The sequence below is a fragment of the Euleptes europaea genome, chromosome 3 (assembly GCF_029931775.1).
Source record: "Euleptes europaea isolate rEulEur1 chromosome 3, rEulEur1.hap1, whole genome shotgun sequence".
NCBI classification, from domain to species: Eukaryota; Metazoa; Chordata; class Lepidosauria; order Squamata; family Sphaerodactylidae; genus Euleptes; species Euleptes europaea.
The window spans coordinates 61,747,879-61,771,395 of NC_079314.1; the positions used below are offsets into that span (position 1 = coordinate 61,747,879).

At 38.7% G+C, this 23,517-nt stretch overlaps 1 protein-coding gene across 1 annotated transcript in view; it reads right to left on the reverse strand.

Annotated features, from left to right (window-relative positions):
• FOXP2 (forkhead box P2) overlaps positions 1-23,517 on the reverse strand; it is a 219,596-nt gene that overhangs the window by 5,625 nt on the left and 190,454 nt on the right. The window contains exons 12-17 of the mRNA XM_056845731.1: positions 21,129-21,330; positions 20,450-20,526; positions 20,184-20,285; positions 17,577-17,698; positions 15,986-16,055; positions 15,044-15,207 (exon numbers count right to left, since the gene is read on the reverse strand). Coding sequence (XP_056701709.1) covers positions 15,044-15,207; positions 15,986-16,055; positions 17,577-17,698; positions 20,184-20,285; positions 20,450-20,526; positions 21,129-21,330 — 737 coding nt within the window. The remainder of the gene's footprint in view (positions 1-15,043; positions 15,208-15,985; positions 16,056-17,576; positions 17,699-20,183; positions 20,286-20,449; positions 20,527-21,128; positions 21,331-23,517) is intronic.

Sequence of the window (23,517 nt, forward strand, 5' to 3'; positions counted from 1 at the left end):
AATTGTCAAACCAAATTCTAGGGCCTAATGATTCTCTTTCCCAAGCACTGCACTCCATAGAAACAGCCAGCTTTTGTTTTTGGATTTTGCTTTGGCTACTTGCAGCCTTCCACTAGCCTCGGAAGCCCAGGCTCTGGCTGGTTTCTTCGCACTAAAGCAAGCTGTTTGCAATATCTCAGGCTTTTCTCTGCATCAAGGAGGACTAGACATGTGAAATGTTTTAGCCTCAAAAAACCTAGTGCTCTGCCAGATTCCATGAGTTGTGCATGGTTCATATGGCTCTAGGTAAAAAAGCCTCTTCTTCTTCTGTGACTAGGGCTGTTGAAAAAAAAAATTCGGCTGAATTCGGATTCAGCTGAATTTGGCCTTTTTTTAATTCGGGAAATGCCGAATTCCCCCTATTCAGTATAGAGGGAATTCAGCTTGAAATTCGGCATTCCCAAATAAATCCGGCCATTTAAAGCAATTCCGGGCTTTCCGTGGCTTGGGGGGGGGGCATTTTTGGAGGTAGAGGTCCCAAACTTTCAGGTTAGCTTGGAGGGACCCTCCTTGCAAGAACCCCCAGGTTTGGTGCAGATTCGGTCAGGGGGTCCCGAGCTATGGGGTCTGGAAGGGGGCAACCCCCTTCTTCATTTAAACCAATGTACAGATGACCTGTCAATCATAGGGAATGCCAGGATCCCCAAACAGTTTAGATGCGAGGTTCCCGTTTGAATGGGACCTTAACAGCAAGCGCTGTATGCAGTCACTGGTAAAGCCTGTTCAACATGCTCCCAGATCAAAATGCAAATTTCACTTGAAAAACACTTCCATGCCTGTGTGGAGTTGCTGACATGAAAACAAGAAGATCTTCTATATCACAAGTACATGAAGCTTTAATTAAATACTGTTGAGCTGGTGTCACCAACAAGAAAGGGGACTTCATGCAATATCCTTAATTATAAACAGATCATTTTCTACAGGGGTTCCAGGGCAGATTATTTTTTAGAGGAGGTATGCCATTAGGTGGTAATTCACTAAGTACAGATGATAGGTGCATTGAAGTAGGTTTGGAATAGTTTCACGTTAATTTAAACTGTTTCTTCAAGTGAAAAATTACTTTTGAATAAATACAGCTCTCTTCTAAAACAGATCAAAATCTATCTGCGTTACTGCTTCGAACAGATGTCTATAAATAGAAAAAAAATAGTAAGAAAACCTTTCCATTTCTTCTTTTCCATGGAACAGAAAGAGCTTTATTAAAGTTAATTTATTTGGTGTGTTCAGGGAAATACTTATTAGGAAAATTCTGTATTGAGAAGAGAGGTTGTTTTTCTGAAAGTTTTAAGAACATAAGAACATAAGAAAAGCCTTGCTGGATCAGACTAAGGCCCATCAAGTCCAGCAGTCTGCTCACACAGTGGCCAAGCAGGTGCCTCTAGGAAGCCCCCAAACAAGACCACTGCAGCCGCAGTTCAAACCTGCTAAAGCACAAAATGCTGAAGAGATAGCTGCCTCACTTTAGCACATTGAAAACTCTTATATCGCTTGAGGTCACTACATCAGCAGTGTGCCAAGTTACAACATTAAGTACTCATGCAAAAATCTTCTGGGTGCCTTTTTTGTACCTCCGGCACATCTTTCCTCTAACCACTTGCCAAAGCTCCAGCGTCTTTTGTCAACTTTCCAATGTCTTTTTATTATAGCTGACAGGTTAATGCTGTCAGGAACTGGATTTTTAAGATTTCTCACTTATAAACACATTTATTTAGCTATTTTATTAGCTTATAATGAAAAAATAAACATATTAAACTCCCCACCCCCGCAATTTATCAGTGGCTCAAGATCCTATGAACATTTTGTCAACTGAAATTGCCAATTTAATTGTTCCAGCAAGACAATGTGGTAAATGAGACAGTGATCTGACATTGTAAAAAGGCAATGATAATAATTTTTAAAAATCTTTAGGTGGGTTCTTAATTCAGTGAAGAAACAGTGTGCAAAGTCATTTAACTTGGGGGTGGAAGTGGTGGTACAATTATGCTGGTAGCTTGCAACATTCCATGCAAACCGGAGATTATTCAGCACATTTGGTTTAACCTTGGAGAAGTTGTATGGTGAGTTTTATTAGAGAGACAGTGTAAAAGAAACTGGTCTGTGCATGCCTCTTTCAATTGTGTTCTTGTAAATTAATAAATATTTTAGTAGACTTAAGAGAAAGTACAGAGTTGGCTTTCAGTCCTGGCCATAACACTGCAGATGGATAAAATGGCAGGCAGAAAGGGAGAGTCTATAGTAACAAGAATGAAAGCCACGCAACATTCAAAACTCAGTTGTTAAGAAATGGCTCCTGATTGGGCAGATGAAGGTTGGATGAAGAAGAAGTGGGGCTAGGGGGAGGTAAAGCTGTTGAAGTTAGGATATATAGAGAGTAGCCTGATCAGGCCAGGACCTCAAAATTATCTAAATTCTTTTCCTTAACATGTAAGGCTGAAAAAAGCAGCAAAACCTGGCACCAGTGAGTTTGTGTATCTAGAATCCTTCACATTTTATGACACAATCCATAGCACCACACACAAGTACTAGAATGCTTCTAATTCACCAGTATTCCCAGCTCTATTCATTGTGGAAAATGCCTAACATATGAAGTGGAAATGGACACCTTCAGACATGTCATGGAACCACAATGAGACAGTACTGAACCTTGTTTATCACAGAAAACTAAAACACTCTTTAAGTATGTATATAAGAAGTACATCATACGTCACTCAAACAGAACCCTTCTCAGTGGCAAGAAGGGCCTCCTTACCCATTTTATCTTGGGAAACACACAGTCACTCAAAAGGCAAAATTTCAACCTATAATGGTTGCAAGACATTATGCATAATAGACCTGCAGAATATCAATGTGACAGCACTTCGGCACACACCAGGTAAACATAGAGATTTCATATCTTGGAGATATGGCATTTCCTGAGAACAGCTTGATGCTGTATGTTAGCAAAGCACACAGAAGTGCTGGAATCCAAAACATTTTAACACTTGTCAACTAAATTTGAGAGGGACTTCAGTGAAATAAAAGGTTCTAATGGCTTTGTAATCTCATGTTGTCATATCAAGAGATTTTTCATGGGAACTAGATATGAGCATCTCTCTTGCAATGAAAGTGGGCCTAATTCAGGCCATTTCTACTCAAATAGAGAAAGATAGTGAAGTATATCCAATCATCTGTGCATTTGCAGAGTGAGATTTTCCCAGTCTCCCCGCACCATCCATTGAAGCCACCTGAATTCCAGAATTTCTGGAGGTCATCAGACTCTCAGGGACAGCATCAGGGGTAAAGTGAGGGTCTGCAGTAGAAGGGAGGAATCGGCAATAATTGCTGCCTTCCGAAGACACAAGTCATTGGAATTGCAAGGCTGGATACATGCCACTATGGAAGACACCAGATGATTAAGCAGTCTGTTGGCACTGAGTAAAGTTTTTATCTTACTGGATATCGAAGTTATATTTTGGGGGGTAAATGATCACGCTTCTGGTTTTCTGCGAGCTATAATTGATTAATCAGCGAAAGCCACTGCTTACACTGTCTTTCTGATCAACAACACATGATGAAAAATAGAAGTAGATCCTTCTTGATCTTTGAACATAACAGATAAACCATCATGTCAAAATTCAACTCCTTCTGCAATTTAAGGGGGGGAAATCAGATTTCCCCTTATTGATCGGGGTGATTGACTTTAACAACACCCTCAGTTCCCCAAACATTGCCTATTATCCTGAGCTCTGCGCGTAACATGTATGTTTTCCATTGCTAGAGCTAGGAAGGAACATTTTGAGAGTGTTCAGAGCCCGTTCTCTTCCATAATAAGACATCAGCTTCATCACATCCATTAAATACAAGTTCCCACTTTGAAGGCAATGGGACTGATTTCTAGACGGCAGGTGGGATCCAAAGCTCTCAATGCACAAGGTTTCACTCATGTATGTGGATTCTCTATTGCTTGTTTCTGTCTGTGGAAAAAAAGGAGGAAAGTCCTATTTACATGGAGCTTTGACGTTTAAGGCAAAATTGTGTTCAAGTAGGTATCTTCCATTCATGGATTTGAAGGAGCTGCAGAATTTTATTAGGACTGTACAAACAACTACGACATTCAAATTTTGAAATTTTAGCATCACTTATTTTTTAGAATTAGATCCTTAGAAAGCACAGAAGTAAATGCTACAAAGGTATGTATTTCAAAGGTGGAGTTCTGATTGTTTAGGGCCTAATGTCTAGCATTACAGTTGTCTGGATGGGTTAGCTTGAGTAGTGATATATATCTGTTGTGTGTATAAACATGAAGTGAAATTTGCCTTCACTGACTGCTTGTATTGGAAGAATTGTTAAGTTCATAAAGAAAACAGTGCAATGAGAAAAGGGCTGATACAAAAGAAGAAAGGACGAAAATGGCAACCAAAGACCACCTGTCCCAAGAGGTGCAATATACTACTTGACCTTTATTCTCTAGATTTGATTTTTTCTGTATGGAGCAGGTAATATTTAGACTTAGTACTCATGAATAGGGATACCACTGAAAGTTGGTAATTTCATCCTCAAAACCTGTTAAGATAGCTAGAACACTAAAATATTGTCACAGAAGAAAAAACATTTTCCAGTTGGGCTTATATGAACATCCTGCAGATTTCCAATATAGTTAATTTGGCAGTTGGACAAAGGTCATGAAATGTTCAATTTTCATATTAAAAGAGGTCATGTTTTGTAGAAACATTTGTTCTTTACCCTGGAGGGATGAATCAGAAAGGGGCCTGTGGGCTGCTTTGAACACTATAGAAAACAGAAGAAGAAGAAAGATAACCTGGAATTCTTTTAAGAGAAAAACTGCAAAAGTGTTAGATGCCTTGTAGATTACTGGGGATTAAACAGAACAACCAAAGAGGGTTAATGGGACTGCAGAGAAGCCAAAATATCCCCACAATGATCCTTTGGTATAGATATAAAGTATGTTTTGCCTGGTGAAAGTGAGACTGGAGAGCCATGCCAAATGAGGGATGTCATCGGTAGCGTGCTTTCCCAATCAAACTTAAGACTATTGTACAGCATTGCAAAAGGCGAGAAAATAAGAAATACAATTCACAGTGGCAGGCGATTATGGATCTCATGTGGAATCATAGTGCAAGAGGAACTGACAGAAATGAAGCTACTATGTAAGTTGTAATGGCACCACTTATTTTGTGAAAAGACAGTGTGTGTGTATACACACACATGTGTGAGAAGCCCTAAGTTATGGATTCACAGGAGTTATTGGAACAAGAATAATACAAGTTCCCACTTGGTTCTTGTGGGACAAGAAAAGCAGAGCAGTCATGCTCAGACTAGAAATACACATTACACAGAAAGAAAAGCTTTTACCCAAACTTGTGCTGATTTCACTGGTATTAGAAAATGTTCCATCATTGAGACATTATCCACAGTTCTGTGTGGAGCTGGTGCATGCACAGAGGTCCATAAACACAATCCACGGTCTTTTTCTGTTCTGAGCTATAATGCTCCTAATACATAATAGAACTCCCAACAGCCCCAGAGTTCTGTAGGCTCCTTTCATTGGCTATCATTCTGTCAATGTCTTATGTTAACCAACATTGGACCAGTTGTAAGCTAGGTATTACTCTGGCCATAGTTAATTGACACTCATAGCTTCATCTCTTCTCGCCAATCTCACATCTTTTCTATACCATATTATCTCTTACTGATTCGACAGAGTTAGACTGGAGCAAGTTTTCACAGGACTGTACTGTGAAAGACAGCTGTCTGCAATCAAATGTCCTGATAGATGTTAAGAAAAGATGCCCCTGTCAATATCAGTGATGAAACCTTACCCTTATATTCAATTCATGAGATATTTTTCCTATATTGAAATCAAAATTGGTTAAACTGGTCTTATAGCTTTTTCAATATGGATCTGGATCCCACGAAGGAGGCTGACTCAGGATACACTGTATTACAAGTTACTGAACTGCTCTATGAACCAGTTTAATAACCCAGTCTCAAACACATCAGATACAGCTATTGAGGACACAGTTTGAGGACACTTCCCTTTTAGTTATAATTCCATGCACTTGTATCGGCCTTTGTGCGTCAGGCCATTAGTCTTTATTTATTATTTCAGTCCATGACCAGTAGGTATATAAAGAAAACACTACTAGTTGTTTTTGTCAGTAATCGCCAAAGGATGGCTCAGACATCTATGTTATAGCCAGTGTTATCAAATGGCTCATGTATTAGTCTAGGTCTTGAAAGATCCAGGTTCAAACCCCCATTTTGCCATAAAGCATACTGGGTGATCTTGAACCTGCCACTCTCTTTCAGCCTAATCTTCCTCACAGGGGAATTTTGAGGATGAAATGGATAAGGGGAGCATCCCGTACACCAACCTGAACTCCTCATGGGGATTAAAAATGTGACATCACTTCATTTCTCTATACTTGATGCACGTCATTGGAAATGAATGAAAAGCATTGTTTGAAGCGATGTGAGGAGACATGGAAAGTTCGGTTGCATTAAATCGATTAAATGACAACCCTTCATCCATCTGAGCTACTATTTAATGTTACAGTCATGCACATATTTATTTTAAAATACTTTGCCCCACTTCTCTCACACAGTGAAACTCAAAGTGGCTTTTGTAATACAGTCTATACATCACAATTTAAAACACAAGAAAGAGAAATACAGTCCCTCTATTACATAACAATGTACCTGGGCCCCATAATTTGAGACCATCAAAATCATGCTTAAATAGGTTGGCTTCCTATAGTTCTAGAATTTCTGAAAGGCAGCTGCCGTTGTTACCATTTCAGTAAGGCCATTTCATAAAATGGGAATTGCCAAAGAACATGCCTGAGCCTGGATTTAAACAGTACTTGCTGCTCTGTGTAAGGAAACTAACATCAGCCCTTGGGATGACAAACGGAGTTGCTGCACAGGCTCTTATGGGTGGAAATGGTCTCTCAGATATGTAGGTCCTAGGTTGTGTAGAGCTTTAAAGTTTAATACCAGCACCTTGAATTGAACATAGAAGCAAATCAACAGCCAGCACAATGATTTCAAGCTCAAGATAATATACATAAAGCATTTTACTGCTGTTAATATTTTTGCCACTACATTCTGGATCAGTTGAAGCTTCTGTGTTGTCTTCAAGGGAAGTTTCTCGTACAGTGTGTTACAATAGTACAGTCTTGAGGTTTCTGTAGCATGGATTAATGTGATTGTGTTGGCTTTGCCAATAAACAGGAAACATTTTCTATGCCAAGTACAACTGATTTTGGCCACTTAATTGTCTGCTTTTCTCGTGGGGAGGGGGCTAATAAGATTCTTAAACTCTTTACCTGAGTATGTTAAAAAACAGACTGCAACATCTAAAGTGAGTAGAACTAGTCACTCCAAGATCTCATCCTTCCTAGTCAGCACCACTCTGCCCTCTCAGGATTAAACTTCAGCATGTTCTACCTTAGCTACTTGACTATGCAGAGACAGCTGCTTTTGAAAGCTTATTCAAAGTTATATACATATCTGGGTGCTATCAGAATACTGACGTCACCCCATTCCAAAGATCTGGATGATCCAAGTCAATGGTGTAACATGAATCTTGCACAATACAGGCAATAATACGGACAAATGGACACATGAAGTTGCCTTATACTGAATCAGACCATTGGTCCATCAAATCAGTATGGTCTACTCTGACTGATAGCGGCTCTCCAAGGTCTCAGGCAAAGGTCTTTCACGTCACCTCCTACCTGATCCTTTTACCTGGAGAAGCCAGGGATTGAACCTGGGACCTTCTGCATGCCAAGCAGATGCTCTACCACTGAGCAATGGCCCCTCCCCAAATATAGCCTCCCCGTTGGGGAATCGAACCCCGATCTCCTGTGTGACAGGCGGGGATACTTACCACTATACTAATGAGGTAAATTACAGTAATTTGAGACTCCACATGAGATCTCCCAAGCCACAGACTCAGAACCAGCAACGAACACTTTCTGCATTTGGTCTTGGTTTCAATATTGTGCCTCTAATACCAACCATATTCCAAGCATCTCAGCAAAACTTCATGGGCCACTGTGTCAAAAGCGGTCAACAGATCAAACAGAAGTAACAGGGAGGCATTGCCCATACCAACCGGAAGGTGAAGCTCATCTATCAGAGCAACCAAAGTTGTTTCTGTGTCAGAGGCAGGCCAGAAGCCAGACTGAGAAGAATCAAGGGTAGATGAGCCAACCAGATTAATCTGGAGTTGCTCCGCTACCACAAATTCAATTACACTCATGTGTGATGCAGCATGTAATGACTAGGAGTTAACTGTGAGCTGAACCCATTGAAAAAGTTTTTTTGTTTTGTTGATATGGACGTTCTAGATACAGTGCTGTAACTGTGATGGCCCATTCTCTCTCTCTCTCTCTCTCTCTCTCTCTCTCTCTCTCTCTCTCTCTCTCTCTCTCTCTCTCTCTCTCTCTCTCTCTCTCTCTCTCTCTCTCTCTCTCTCTCTCTCTCTCTCTCTCTCTCTCTCTCTCTCTCTCTCTCTCACACACACACACACACACACACACACACACACACACACACACACACACACAGAAGCCATGACTAGATGTTACTATCAAGTGATAAACTATTAGATGTGAACCAGTCATACTTCATAGGTAATAAATGCTGACCTTTTTTTGTATCTCTAAGCTTCTAGTAACTCCTACACTGCTGGTCTATCAGCATTGTTTGGCTTTTGGTCTTTAAGTAGAGGTTTTAAGTTTCAGACTGGTACATTAACTTTCAGTTTGTTGAATTTTTTTGGTCATATGCAGTTCAGACTTAACCATAGTAGTTAAAATTCAAGCAATTAGTATCTGAGGTAGTGTGCGCGTACGTTTGTATGTGCGTATGGCCCAGGGGTTCAAGAATTATTAATCTGCCTCTACAAACATATCCAATTGTTGAGAATTCAAAAGAGGATGGCATAAAGTTTTCAACAAAGCATCCATGCATTTTGCTTCTATACAGCTCCCACAAACCCCAAAGGATCCTGCAAACTTCCACAATCCATACTACGGGGATATGACACTTCTCAGCATTAGACAGCTGCAGGCACTCTTATCTCTGGAGTGATCTTTTTGTTAAGAGGAAGTAGAAAGAATTGTGAAAGTGCAACAAATGGGGGTTAGAATATTATAAAAAAGGAACATCAACTGCTCGATCAAAGGCATGTAACATTTAAACAACTAAAGAGGAAATGATAAAGGGCTGCAGTAGCTGCGGAGCGCAACAGCATATAAGGCTCGAAAGATCAGGGAGTTGATGAGCAGAGAAGCAAGATACAAGAGGCTACATCTGAAATGTGAAGTGAAACAATATAAAGTGAATATGGAGGAGAACAGAAAAATGTGTGTTTTGGGGAACAGATGGGGTGGGGTGTGGGGCGACAGAATGTTGCTAGCCCTGAACAAGATCTGCTATTGGAAGGATAATATTTTTCCTCCATCTAAAAAAGTTTAGTACATGTAACTAACAGTACATGTTGGGACTAAAGGGGATGTGTAGGCTAGCTCTCTCCTCCCTCTCCCCTCCCCCGCAAAACACTCACAAAAACGTATTTCAACATGGCCAATAAAATTGAAGAAAATATTAGAGATGTAATTGCAACAAAAAATGGAATGCTACTTTTTTGTGTGTGCTCAATTTCCTTGTCAATTTGAAATGTCAGGGAGGCCGACCTAAAACCTGAAATGTTCTCAGATAGACCAAGCCATTTGAAGTGGATAATACAAAAGGTTCAGAACAAACATCTGCGTGGTGTGAACTTTGTAAGTAGCAATCTTCCACCCTAAACTAAAGCCACCAAAAAAAAAGAAAGAAAGAAAGAAAGAAAACAACATTCACTGCACTCTATCAATTTTTTGTGACTATTTCTTTGGTCTATTTTTCAGATTACGAAATTCGAGACAACAGAACAATTCCAGCCTACATTAATATATTACAATAAGAAGATGAAATAGTGCTGATACCTGAGGTATTTTACAAAATGCTGTAGCACTGGTATTATTATTGAGTCAATTAAATGATTCTCAATAATACTCCTCAAGCTTGGTTTGATTTATTTTATAATATTTGGCACCAAATCTCCCTAGTGAACAAGAAACGTGTATCATAGAGGTTTCCTAAAACTGACCAAGTCTTCCAAGTAAAATGCAGCAGTGTCATCCTGAGATGGGACACATACAGTATTACAAAAAATTGGAAATACAGGATGGGTGGGGAGACCAGGATGTTATGAAGTCAAAACCACAAGGGAATGAAAGGGATTGAAACTGGAATGATAGGTAACCTACTGAAATTGGTGTGAAAGCAGAACAGTAGGGGACTGGGATAATCAGATGTGGGAATGATCTGACAATAGACCACTTCCAAGCTGAAGCACCTCAAAAAGACCTTCAAGCAGAATAATCATACATGCCTTTGGGATTAAAACGTAAAGAATAAAAAAAGTTTGAAAGCATTAAAAGTTTGATGTTTATGCAGATCAAACTGTGAAGGATGAAAAAGAGATATCCAGGCTGGGCAAAAGTTGGAAAGGTAATAAGGGTATGGGTTGGGAATGATAGCAGAATGGAAAAAAGGGGGACTGAAGCCATGCCAAATGAGAACTACTCTTTTTTTCCACAGTGTAGAACTGAATGAGGCAAGATTGACTCAGGCCACATATGTGTCTATTTCAAATTAGCTCCCTCTCTTATTCCATTTTCACCCAGAACACTTTGCTAACTCCTGGTTTCACCCTGATGTAACCACTGCAGCAAAGACCAGTATCAGAAGAGATGATGGGCGCATACACATCTTCAACTAATTCCGATACTCTAAAATGAAACGGAGTACAAGAACACTGTAGGGGGATAAATAATACACTGGGATGGTTATAGGAAAACATTTTCAAAGAACAGCTCAGAGTTCTTTTCTGTGTAAGCATCTTGAGAATGCTTCAGAAAACAGCAAAAATCCTTCCTGCCCATGGTTTTTTTACAAGGGAGAAAAACAAACTTGTTCAAAGCCAAATTACTGAATTCCTAGAGCCTCAGGGAACATTCAGGCAACCTAAGTCCTCAAGTTGGTCCCTGACCTTGTGCACTATGCTGGTTCAGGACTGACCACAATTTGCCATTCTGTCTGACTCATACAATATAACAAATCATCATTTGCTTCTTTCTTGAAGACCAGGAAAATAAACTGGGGTTTAATCTTGGGTTAGGTCTCTGGCTTGTAAGCAAGAAATGAACTACAATGTTTCAACCCCGCCTTATTTGCATGTCTTGACAAATTGTGGTTAAACCCTATACAAGGAAGCCTCCGATTTCACTACATCATGTGAGGGGAACAAGTGACCAAAAGACCTTCTTGCTCCTGATTGTAACTATGAATTATGATCTGTGATGCCTGAATAGTCATATATTTGGATCTAAGGACACCATTCCACTCACATAAAGACTCCTCCAGAGAGCAGGAGAGCACCCTTGTCATCTCCAGTTCAAAGAATCTGGTAGTACATTATGGGAAAGACCTCTGTCCAAGAACTTAGAGAAGCTTATAGTGCCATCACTTTGTTAGTTCCTTATCAGAATGGTTATTACAATGTCTCTTCTACCATGTGAATCATAGCTTTGGTTTTATTTGACCTACCCAGCAAATTGGGTGAATTCATAATTAGATTTTTATTTGGTATTTTTATTAGGTTTTTGTGGTTGTATTTTGCTCCCCTCACCCCCTTTACAGATCATTAAATTACATATGTACTCTCACAATTCCTAGAGATAATCACAGCTGGAAAACAATTACAACTTTGAAACCGCCCAGCTTGCCTAGTATTGCATTGGCTATGGTATCCATTCATTGTTATTGATTTTATGAAACAATTAATGTCTATAAATGGAAAGATTTCCACAGAAAAATTATGTACTGGAAAAAAATTCACCCCACATCTCTGTTGAATATTGAGCATTGTTTACACATGCACGTTACATGGAGTATCTGGCAGAGCTTAGATGAGAAAAGCTGAATCCATTTATTTGATGGACACACTTGCCTTTATCAGTGAACAGCATAAGCTTGGCAAACCCATTATCATCTTTTAGTATGGCTGCCATGTGCCTGAGAGGGAGCATGGTATATTATACCTAATGATGGCAGAGGTGTGGCATACTCTAAGGATATTTTCAAAGTAACATTCTCTATCATGGCTGCTGCAACGGTACATGTTCCAAGCAGGAGGATCAATTTTGGGGTCAAACAATGGTAACGAGAGTTCTACAACACCAGGGTCCAACAACAGGAGAATCAGGTCTTAGTCTAGTGACCTGAACATAAACCTAGTCCAACTTGGTCCTTTATACAAAGAGCAGATCTTTGAGACTGACTTACAGGAAAAACATAATTATAAGATCCAGAGCCTACACAAGGACTTCAGGATATGTTCTATACGTTCTTAAAAGCAAGGACTTTTGTTATCATAGCTTCTCTCTTTATTTGTCATTTCCTCATTAATTTTTTGTAGTTTTCACCCTTCCACACTCCTAAACTGTGTAGCTAATAGTCTACCTGGGTCCCATAATTGTTTCCTCAAAAATGTTTTCCAGTCAGAAAGATCTGTTGGAAGTAGGGGAATAAGGCAAAGCCCCCCTCCCCCCAATACTTGGCTCATGGATCACAGGATTCAGCCAAATAGTTCCCCCGGCATATCTACTTGTTATGGTGACAATGTTGTTGAAATACTGATGTTATGGCAAGTTCTGATATGCTGTGCTGGTATACTGAAATTATGCCCCACCCTAAACAGCTATATGGTACTGTAGTAAGTCTTAGAACCTGTTACCTTCTCTTTCTGTCCCCCTTCATTTTCAGTATTTAGTGTATATAACTCACTCTACATAACTCTTACATTTCTTCACTGAAATTGGCATTTGATTAGTCAAAGATATTCAGCGTATTTTATCCCTTTGTATAGCACAGAGCAGTTCCTGCTGATTATACATGGTATTCAAGGCATATTCTGTGCACAATCAGCTTGTGCTGCTTGGTGTACATACACTCCACCCCCCATGATCTGCTACACTGTTATCAAACAGTTCTAAATAGCAAATGTCATTCATTCCTGTGAAATAGCTGTTTTTAATACATACAATCTAACTCTTGTTTGCTCTTTAAAGTTTTATTGTCTTGGCATTTTAGACAGAAAGGGAGCATTAGCATACTCAGGAGAACTGCTGAAAGTAAAAGGCCTCAAGCTACCCAATGCATGGCTGATAGGAAACAGCTCGGGATATAAAAACTTTTGTCTGATGGCTCACTTTGCTTATTTTAGAGTACTGTTGCTCTCAAGAGCTTATGTTCACAGTCTTTCTACTTCAAGTTTTATTACTTCTTTTGTATTATTTAATACATCTAAAGACACTTCCAAAAGACAAATTTGTCCATTAAAAAAAAAAAAAAAGTAATGGTGTGGAATCCACTGAAGCAAATCAATGTTCTCACTTGTTAGAGTTTAAGAGTTGGGGTTCCCCTCCCAAAGCTAGGCAATACGTAGCAAATAAACTAATTAAGCATACAGTCTTAAAGACATAAATATATCTATAGGCTCATCTGTCTACTGACCTTTCAAGAGAAATAAAAAAGGGAGTCAAAAACCTGGAAATGTGTATGAAAGCAAATCAACAAAAACAAAGGCGCATCCAACATGTACTCCAATAGGGGGAGAAATCCCTAATGCTTCACTTGCAATTACCATTTCAGCATCATTACATGTTTAATAACTATAGAAAATATGAAACAGAAATATCAAATGAAACAAGTGACCAGAAACAACATTCTAAATACAAAGATCTTATCATTAACTAAGGGCATAACTGCACATTAGAAAGAAGCTTTCTACAGTGAACTTACTTATATGTCACATCTCTAATTATTATATAAATAACCTAGGAAACAATACCTCCAAGGTACTTGTTTTACTATTTACTAAACAAGAAACTGCCACATTTGACACCCCCGATTAAGGCCAGGCATTTCTCAGGCTTCATACACATTTCTGAAATCCACAATACATCAATTTTTAATACTGCCACTCTCTGAGCTGCATTAAAAAGATGGTAGGGGAAAGATTTTAGAGTAATTAATGATATAGTTAGCTGCTAAATATTAATAGGAATCGTAGTCTTGCATAAAATATAACATATAAACCTTGCCAATACAGACGCACCAGTAATTAAAGTTGAATATGTAATTACACTGATTTATAAGACAGGCAAAAAGTTATACTTTACTAGCTTCTGTGTAAACTCAGTATAACAGTTAAACTTTGCATTTTACAGTTGCATAAATGGGCAGTATCTCTGCAACAGTCCATAAATGCATCAAGGACTTGGAAGTCTAGTTAAATTGCACCTAATTCTTAGAGGGCTGTTCTTGCTTTGTATTCTTTTGGATTAAATGGGGGGGGGGATAAAGAATTCATATACGTGATAAAAAGGAGTTAATCGCATTGAATATTTATATAATGATAATCAAAGACAGTTTAAATAACAACAGACCACTGCCTATATATTTTTCTATGATATTAGCTACTTGTTTTTCAAGGCTGTAGTTCTATACATATTTAGGCACACATTTGTTACATTTAAAACCAGCAGGATTTCCTGCGTATGCGACCCTGTTCAGGACTTGGGCCCAAGGCCACAATTCACATAGCCATAAGAGATGGGCCTTCCTGTTCTATTTTAGGGGAGCAGAACGTTCTACAACACACACACAGGCATTTCTCATTGGACTCTCTGACCCTTCTCATGTTATCATGGCACAAACTGGGAGCATTTGTTACTTTGGGATTCGGAGCACATGCTGATGAAGTGGCCACTTCACAGCCTACATGTATAGTTGCCTATTACTCTCACTTGCGTTTGAAAGAGTTTCAGAGAAAGTATTCTCCCCCACCCCCCACCCCCCCGCAAAGGATGCTAACCATACTTACATGTGAGGCTGAGGAGAACAGCCTGGACTGCTGTTTCCATTGCTGTCAATGTGATCCAGCGAACCATTGAGGTCTTCATGGACTGCCTGCAGTAAGCCACTGGACGCGTTATTTATCAATCCGGGGTTACCAAGCAAAGGTAAACTACTCTCTGCCAGTGCAGCCTAAAGAAGATGCACAATTTTTAGATGATATTACCTTTCAAAGTAGTTTCAATATGTCCTGAGGTGTGGGTATATAAACAGACCCAACTGAGGAGTGGAAATCTTTGGGCATTTATTCCTCATCTGACTTTACAGGGCTCATACGCATTTGCACCACTGGATGAGCTATTAACAGTGACACTGACATGCACAATGTTTTCTCCCTCCATACTATTTCGAACTCTGAAGTGCACTTAAACCCTTGACCCAGAGTTGTAACATGCAAAGAACACTTCTTTTGTAATGCAGGCAAGCAGCTACATTATAAAAAATGACCAGAACTTAACTCAAAATAAAAAAGTCCTGACATTTGCCTCTTCTGCATAAAAATTATATCTTATAATTAAACTTTAAAGTTTTTGCCATGAGCACCATGTTCCCCAACACTATGATGTGAAATCATTCATGACAGCTTGGATAAATATTAATGCATACCCACATGCATTTGCAAAAGCTTCTATCAATCTAGTATTTGCAGCAAAACCGAGTGTTCCAGATTTTGCCACAGGGTGTCCTTCTTGCTTCTTCACATCAAAAGTAATAAGAATTCGAAGAACTAGTACTTCTTACAGTGCTAGGTAATACAACTTTCTTGGGTGATTAACCCACCTATTAGTCATGCCCAGAATGTCCACGTAAACTTAAACATGGGGAGTTCTATCACATAAGGGCAGACAGTATCAGTCATACATCAGAATGCTGCAGCCACATTAAAAACAGAATGTTTTCACAGTTTTACCTGTAAGCTTGCGTTAAGAGCTGCTCCATAGCCTAAGCTGGTGGGTATGTTTTTCACTAACGTTGGGCTTCTGAAAATAAATAAATGTTCAAAGGTGGATTAACTGTTGTTTTTTAAGGCAAATATGCAAAGTGACACAGTGCAATGCATTTTCACACCCAGTTCTAGGTGGGGGGAAAAACGAAACAAGATTAGGGGAACTTCAATTCCCTAAACCACAGCACTATATCTGAATAAAAGAACTAAGCTGTCCTCTCTAACTTGACTGACATGGTTGCTCTTGGTTCAGAGAAGAGCCTACTGGAATAATGCCTAGTCTCATCAAGTCTGAGATTTTCCTGCACTGAGCAGAGCAACACTCCGAACTAAGTAAGTTTCTGTCACTTTCACACTGTCACTTTCAGTTAACGAAAAGTTAGATACATCTACATTTTTTGTATGCGGAGGCCACAAATCAAGGAAATCTTTTATGTGCCCACACAGGTTTGTATTCCCACAATTGGACTTGGAAATCCAAATAGGATATCATTCCTTCTTCTCCCTCCTTCTCCCACTGTTAGTAGACAAGGCTAATGCAAACTTCTGTTTTAACCTGCAGGTGTATTAAAACAGTAGCCTTTTGATATTGTACAGAGGCAGGCTGTTATACAAGGGAAAAGATATCAGTGCATACACCAAGTTGACAGAGCAGTTTTCTGGGTAGTGGCTACAGTCCTACCACAATGGAAATCTAGCTTCCCCCCCCCCCAAAAAAACACCCTACATTGATAATCAATCAAAACAACATAAAGGGGGACTTGTTTCCTGAGTACTAATGTAGCATTATTGTACATGCTATTTATTCTGTACGTCTACATGTTGTACTGCCTAGACTATTGCCAACAACTGTAAACAGTCACAAGCTTTAGATAGTTAATGTTAACAGATCCACTGTTTGAACATTGTATTGCAAAGGCAATACAACAACAAAGAAGTATTTCCTAGTATATTTATGGTTCTTTGTGCTAAAATATCATGGTTAATGAAGTACAGGTATTATGTCAATATCATTTTACATGGCCATCCAATTAATGTTGTCCTCATTGAGAAAGTATTTTTGAGGTTCCTAGGTTAGAGTCTGAATACCCAATATTCTAAAACAAACTTGAATGACTTCCTTCTTTGGTCAAAGGTTTACACAGTAAAAGCAAGCCAACAGAAAGTGCTCACACATGGAAAGCACATGTAACACGGGGAAATTTTAATATAGAGTAGAAAGGATTTTTAGCAGATGGATTGAAAATGATAAACATATGGCAAAGCATATATGCATTTTATATATAGAGAGAAAAACCCTGAGAAGTTTAATAGTTTTCGTTTGCAGTGGGATACTAAAAGTGTTAAAGAAAATTGGGAAAATATCACTTGGAATATACATTAAATAAATGTACCTTGTTAAAACGTAAATAGCCATTAGCTTGAATGTAATTTTAATATAAATGTTTGTGTTTTGTCTCTTCAGCTACAGCATGAACCATTCGAACAAGAGAACTGTAAAACTAGTCAGTTCAAAGGATATGGGGGGGGATATTCCTCTCCTTCTCAAACATACCCTGTTATCTTTTGTGACCTTCGCTTCTGGTATTCTACTTCATCCACTGTCCATACTGCTCCTTTAACGTTTTCTACTCGAACAAAACACTTGTGCAGGCTAAGATTATGTCGTACTGCATTCTAAATCAGACACAAAGGGTTGTGGAGGCGGGGGGAGAAAGGTTACAAAATTAATACAATTTAAGAAGGCAGCCAGTGCCATTACTTAGTTAATCTTCTTACTCTAAAAATCACCCTGCAAAAATCAGAAATTTCAGTTTGAGTATTAAATTCAATATCTATATGATACTGTACACACACACCCCAAAAAACTTACAAATTATTGGAAACCTGCAGTTTGAACTTTGTGATAACAGAGCCTTCCAGGCTATTTTAATAATAGCTGTGTCAAAACCTTCCTTTCATTGAACTGGTCTAAATTGCAATATCTGTACAAATTACAGTATCTTTGAAAATGCCAGAACAATTAGGTCAGCTCTGTTGTGTCCCTGATCAAGCACTTGGGGATGGTTGAAATGTCCAAAGGAACCAGTTCTGCTTGAGGTATTAAAATGCTAAAAAGGCTACAGTGACAAGTGTTAATTTTGCACAAAGCTTTATGCAAATAAGCTCAAAGGCATTCTTTTCATCCCTATAATAATGAAATGACAGAGTTTGTTTATTCTGTATTATTAGATGACATATGCAACGGAGAGTGCTCTGCTCTTGCCTGCACAATAGGATACGTTTGGATTGAAAAAAAAACATATTTTCTCAGTGAAGTTTTTAAAAAAATATAGTGTATGCATTGATACTGAATGAAATGACTTAGTGTAAGACACTGAATGAGTGAATATATCCTTCTCGATGGTTATGTCAAAAAATGTTGGTGGTAGCTTTCTAAGAGAGTAATTAATATTTTTAAAAATCTAATTAACTTCTTCTCAAAATTGAAACTCTAACAAAGAATAAGCAGAATGAATAATTTGCAATGAGTTATTTCCCATAAACTGGATTACAGGTTTCAGCAAATATTTCTTCCTGTCAAAGTAAACTGGCATATAGCCATCAAGTGCAGTCAAGTAATGACCTAATTCTTATTTTACGAATATAAAACAAAGTAATTTTGATGAAGATTTCTTTCTATTTGCACAAAGACACGCTTCTGGCTGGCTTTAAAAGAAGAATTCTTTTTTTTTTTTTTAAAGGAAGCATAAGCAGATCTAGTATCTGACCTGAAATCCAAGGATTTGATTGATCTTAATGCCCATGGCTCTGAATATGATAATTTTAATATTAATGAGCAAATGAGCAGTTTTATTATGCATGCGATATAGTTAGAACTAATAAGCTGTTCAGAATGAGTTTTGCTGGATCCCCGAGCTGTAGAGATGAGACCAAGCTAAGATATTAAATCACCTTTCATTTCTTTTAAAATTTCTTTCAGTAAATCAAATGATGGAGCATTCACTACATTCTCTAATGAGTAACAAAAGAAAAAGGTAAATCTTAAGCATAAATATTACTTATTGAAAGAGGCCTCAAAAGCATATCTTCTCCAGATTAACCACAGACATTATTTCCCCTTCCCATAAAATGCATTCTCAAAATAAGATGCACAAATAAAACAATTACACTCATTTACAGTATGCCACCCCCCAAGCCACTAACAACATCTAAACATTTTGTAAATTAAAAGCTTTTCTTTTTGAGCCTCACATCCAATGCATCTATAATCGCTAGCCAGATTCATTTGCATTTTAAATCCAAATTAATTCACTTTAGCATATCTCACAGTCCAAAATTTTTTAGTATGCTCATGAGTGCTTTGCTACCTCTATTCTTCCCAGCTACAAACATTTTCCCCCTTTTGTACCAAATGGCTTGTGGCTAATTGATGTTTCTGACTGCTTTTTAAAAATGAAAATAAAACAGTCTGCTTAGCCTGTGCTGAGGACCCTTGTCTTTTGAGACATGGCTCTTTCCCCAAAAATAGATGCAGGGACACCCCCCCTCCTTTTGATCCTTGTAGCAGGATCCAGACAATAAAGTTGTTTGGACAGGGATATGGATGAACCCTTTTGTCTAAGTAAATAAACTGCATTTATGGTCTGACAGGATAATATTCACTTTCTTTTCTTTTAGTTCCAGCTGAGTAGCCATGGCCCTCAACTCCTTTTGGCAGCTTCAGTCTATATGATGAGGTATGATGTGTACAAAAGGCACAGACCAAGACAAAACCTACAGCCTCCATTTGTTGCACAAGGCAAACAGACATTTTTCAAACTAATTAGCCAATAATATGCAAGAGAAAAAAGTAATATAGTGCGACTAACAAAGGTGTTGATGATTGAGTGCTCACACTGTAATTAGTGTGTCAGGCCCTCATTTCTCTGCCAAGCCTCAGCTATTAATTGCACCAAATTAGAAAACTATATCAGAGGCAAAATTATTCTTTCACTTGTCATTTTGAGAGAGGGAATTCATTCCATTCAAGAGGCAGGTTAAAAAGAGGGGAAGCAGATACTAATCTGCTTATGTCATGTAAATAAATGTTCCTGGCGTTATCTGTAAGGAACTGGGCTAGACATTCTTTTGAAAACTACTGGTACAAAAAAAAAGTTACCTTCCAAGTGGCTGCATTGCGCCTGAAGTAGGCAAATGTCCGCGTAAACCAGCTATAAATTTCATTGAGAGTTAACTGCCTGTCACTTGATTCCATGATAGCCTGAAATGAGACAGACAAGATGCAGGTTGATATAAAGTAACGGTTTACTAACAAGCCTAAACTGTACTCTTCCCACCTCCCCAGCCAAGACCCAAGCATTTCTTTTACGCTTTCATTCTTTTTTGTTTAATCAGGATTATGTTAATTTTTTATTTTCACCTTACCTGCCTTATGAGAGTTGCATAAGTAAATGGAGGTCTGACATCTGCATTTTTATAAAATTCATAGTTTGGAGCAATTTCTGTTTAAAAAAATGAAATTTTTACATTAATTGTGTGAAGAGGCACCACTCACACAACTGATGAATGGGTTTTGCTTATTGTACTTGAAAACACATTTTATTTGCATTTGTGAGAGTTTTTTTGTGCTGAAAGCACATGCTGAGGTACACACAAAGCGCTGCAGATAAATGAAAAGGAACCTTGCTTTGGTCCTTGACGTGCGTATTGTAAATTAAGCATCTGCCTCAGTGTGTTGTTCAACGTACATCAACAATGCCATGCAGGGCTCCTTTTTTCAAAACTGTGATTTTAAATTTTCGTACTTACCTTCTCTTCTCCCTCCCCCTACCAACCTTTCCCACAACATAGCCATTTAAATCTGTCAGTGAAGCTTAATGGGAATTTTTCAGGAACAGGGGCAAACTAGTACATTCTCTTTTGTAATCACACAAGCTGAAAGCTACTTTGATATCTCCAACCTCAAGCGCAATCACACACCTTTAAAGTTTCAAGTACATACATTCAGGACAGGACACTGGAATGTTAAGACATATTCTCCTTTCTTCTTAAATCACAGTTAAGTGGGGGATATCAGCACAAATTCTGGATGAAAACAACGTACCTGATGACATGGGAATGTTGTATTTATCGGAATGTCGTCTTCGAATGGCTCCCACGTTGGGTACACTGGCTGGGGTGATTACTGAGGGTCCCTGGGTAATTGGTGTGACTGGGGCCGTTGGTGTAGTGGGAGTTTGAGGTAAGCTCTGAGGGGAAGTCTCCAACATGTTCTTAGACATGGTGACACTAGACACCAGATTTAGCTGAAGAGGCCCAGGAGAAAGGCAGAAAAAAGACACAGGAGAGGAAAAGTCTTTAAAAGGTTTGACAAATGAGAGGGGATTTACTTCTACAGCTGTGTTGCCAGTAATAAACTGCAAAAGGAAGCAGCCAATCTCAACTAATTACAGGATGAAATTGTATCATAAGAACTCTAATTAGAGGACGCTATTAGAGGTTATCTAATAATCTACAGCAACGTTACTTAGGACTACCTCCTAGTCCTACAAGACGACTGCAACTATGGATCCCTGCAAAAGAATCTTGTAGCTTATTACTGACAGACTCTATTGCTGGGCAAGGCAGCCTCCTGCTGAAGCCACCACAAGATAAGCAGATAGGTGCCTGTGCTTTAAACGAGATTTATCAAATAAGTTGCTATTGTGATGCTGCTAGATTTTCTTCCTGAGTCCCAAATCTCAGTTGAGAGGCTCCAGCCAGCTGGAAAATTTTACACTGACCTTTAGTCTCCTTGCTAATTTGGTGGAATGGTAATGACATTACTACATATTCAAACAAAATTGTCTTAATTGCAAATTAGCCGGAGGAGGCTGAAAATTTTCAAATTAAATCTGATTGGAGATGGAGAGAGGGAAATGGAATTTCTTCACTAACAATCATTTGTGGCATGTGTTAACAAATATAATGAAATGTCAAGTTTGCCAATTCCTCTGGAAGTATCATTTTCAATTTATGATTACAGTGTCACTTATGGCTGATGTACCCTGGAAAGGGTGTCAGGGTAGGGGGGTTGTAAAAAAGGGAAGGAGGTGAGAATGTATGCAAGCTGTTTAAGTGTGTGCCCTTCATTACTCCACTCAGCAAGGAAGGCCTTGGTTCTCATTATCAAAAATGCATATTAACTCTGTCATATTTACCATACATCTTTGTCATAAATAGCATCCAATTAGCAAAATTTATACCCAGGGCAGCAACGCCCAAAACGATCGCTGCCATTCTCATTCGAGATCATCCATAGTAATTTTCTCACAGTGTTACTGGAGTTTGCAGAGCCGAACAAGATGGCTCACATTAATTGCTGCACTTCTACCTGCAGTAAAATACGAAGGGTACAATCCACGCTTTTCCTGGGCATCAAGCTCTGCTGCAGAGACGAGCACTGGTGGGCTGTGCCCAAAGAGCCAATTTGGCTTTTGTTCCTAATTTAATAACACCTGCCTGTTCAAATCCCAAACATACTTCATCAGAGAAACCTCTTTTAAAATGGTGTAACAGCACTGATTGATCTTTCTTTGTGGATTTGTTTTACACATTGAGTCAGCAGAGAGATTTGTTAGGGAAACAAAAATTAACATATGCCAGCTAATTGTTCTTGTTTCTTGGGCAGCAGCCAGAAGAAGCGCATTAGCGGGCTAATAATAACGACTGGCACCCAGAAGGCATCCCCAAGTGCATCTGTTCCCAATAAGCCACAAACTGTTATTCTTTGTTAAGTACATATGGGGGGCACACAAAGATAATATTGCTAAACGCTGCATTCAATACTTGGGTGAGTGTCTAAGCTTGCCCATGAGGCACAGAAACTATCTTTTAAATTCTCTAATAGCACGTATACGGAAGCAATGTGTATCTGTCTTGACTTGCATTACTGAAAGAAGCTTTGAAATCACATGCTGATAGCATGTTGCCATCTTAATTATCAGTATCTCTCTTATCTTGTGATCTTCCTCTATTCACTTCTGGAGTAATTCTCTTTGGATGTGTTTACACTTTAAAATTATACCCCACTGATGTCCACATCCTTTAGTTTACCCTCAACAAACTCACATGGCTAAAGTTCTACCTTGACATTTAACCTGGGAAGAACAAACATATCGCAAATATAATTTAAAAAATCACAAAAGGGCTGGAAATACTAAGGTCAGTATGTATGCAAACCACTATGTTTACAATGTTACGGTAACTTATTCTCACTCGCCAGCAATAATAAGAATAACATGTTTGTAGGCATGCAATCATGAGCTGCTAAAATAGAATTTATTATTAACTAAAGAAAAGCATGTAAAACCTAGGATGAGCACTTAGCCACCTCAGCTCATCTGAATATATTCAAGGTTGGGTGAAACTCATTATTCAGGACTCGCAGCCTTGATAACTTTGATTTTCATCCATCCATAGCATGGCCAAAAGGTACCATTTAATGAAGTACC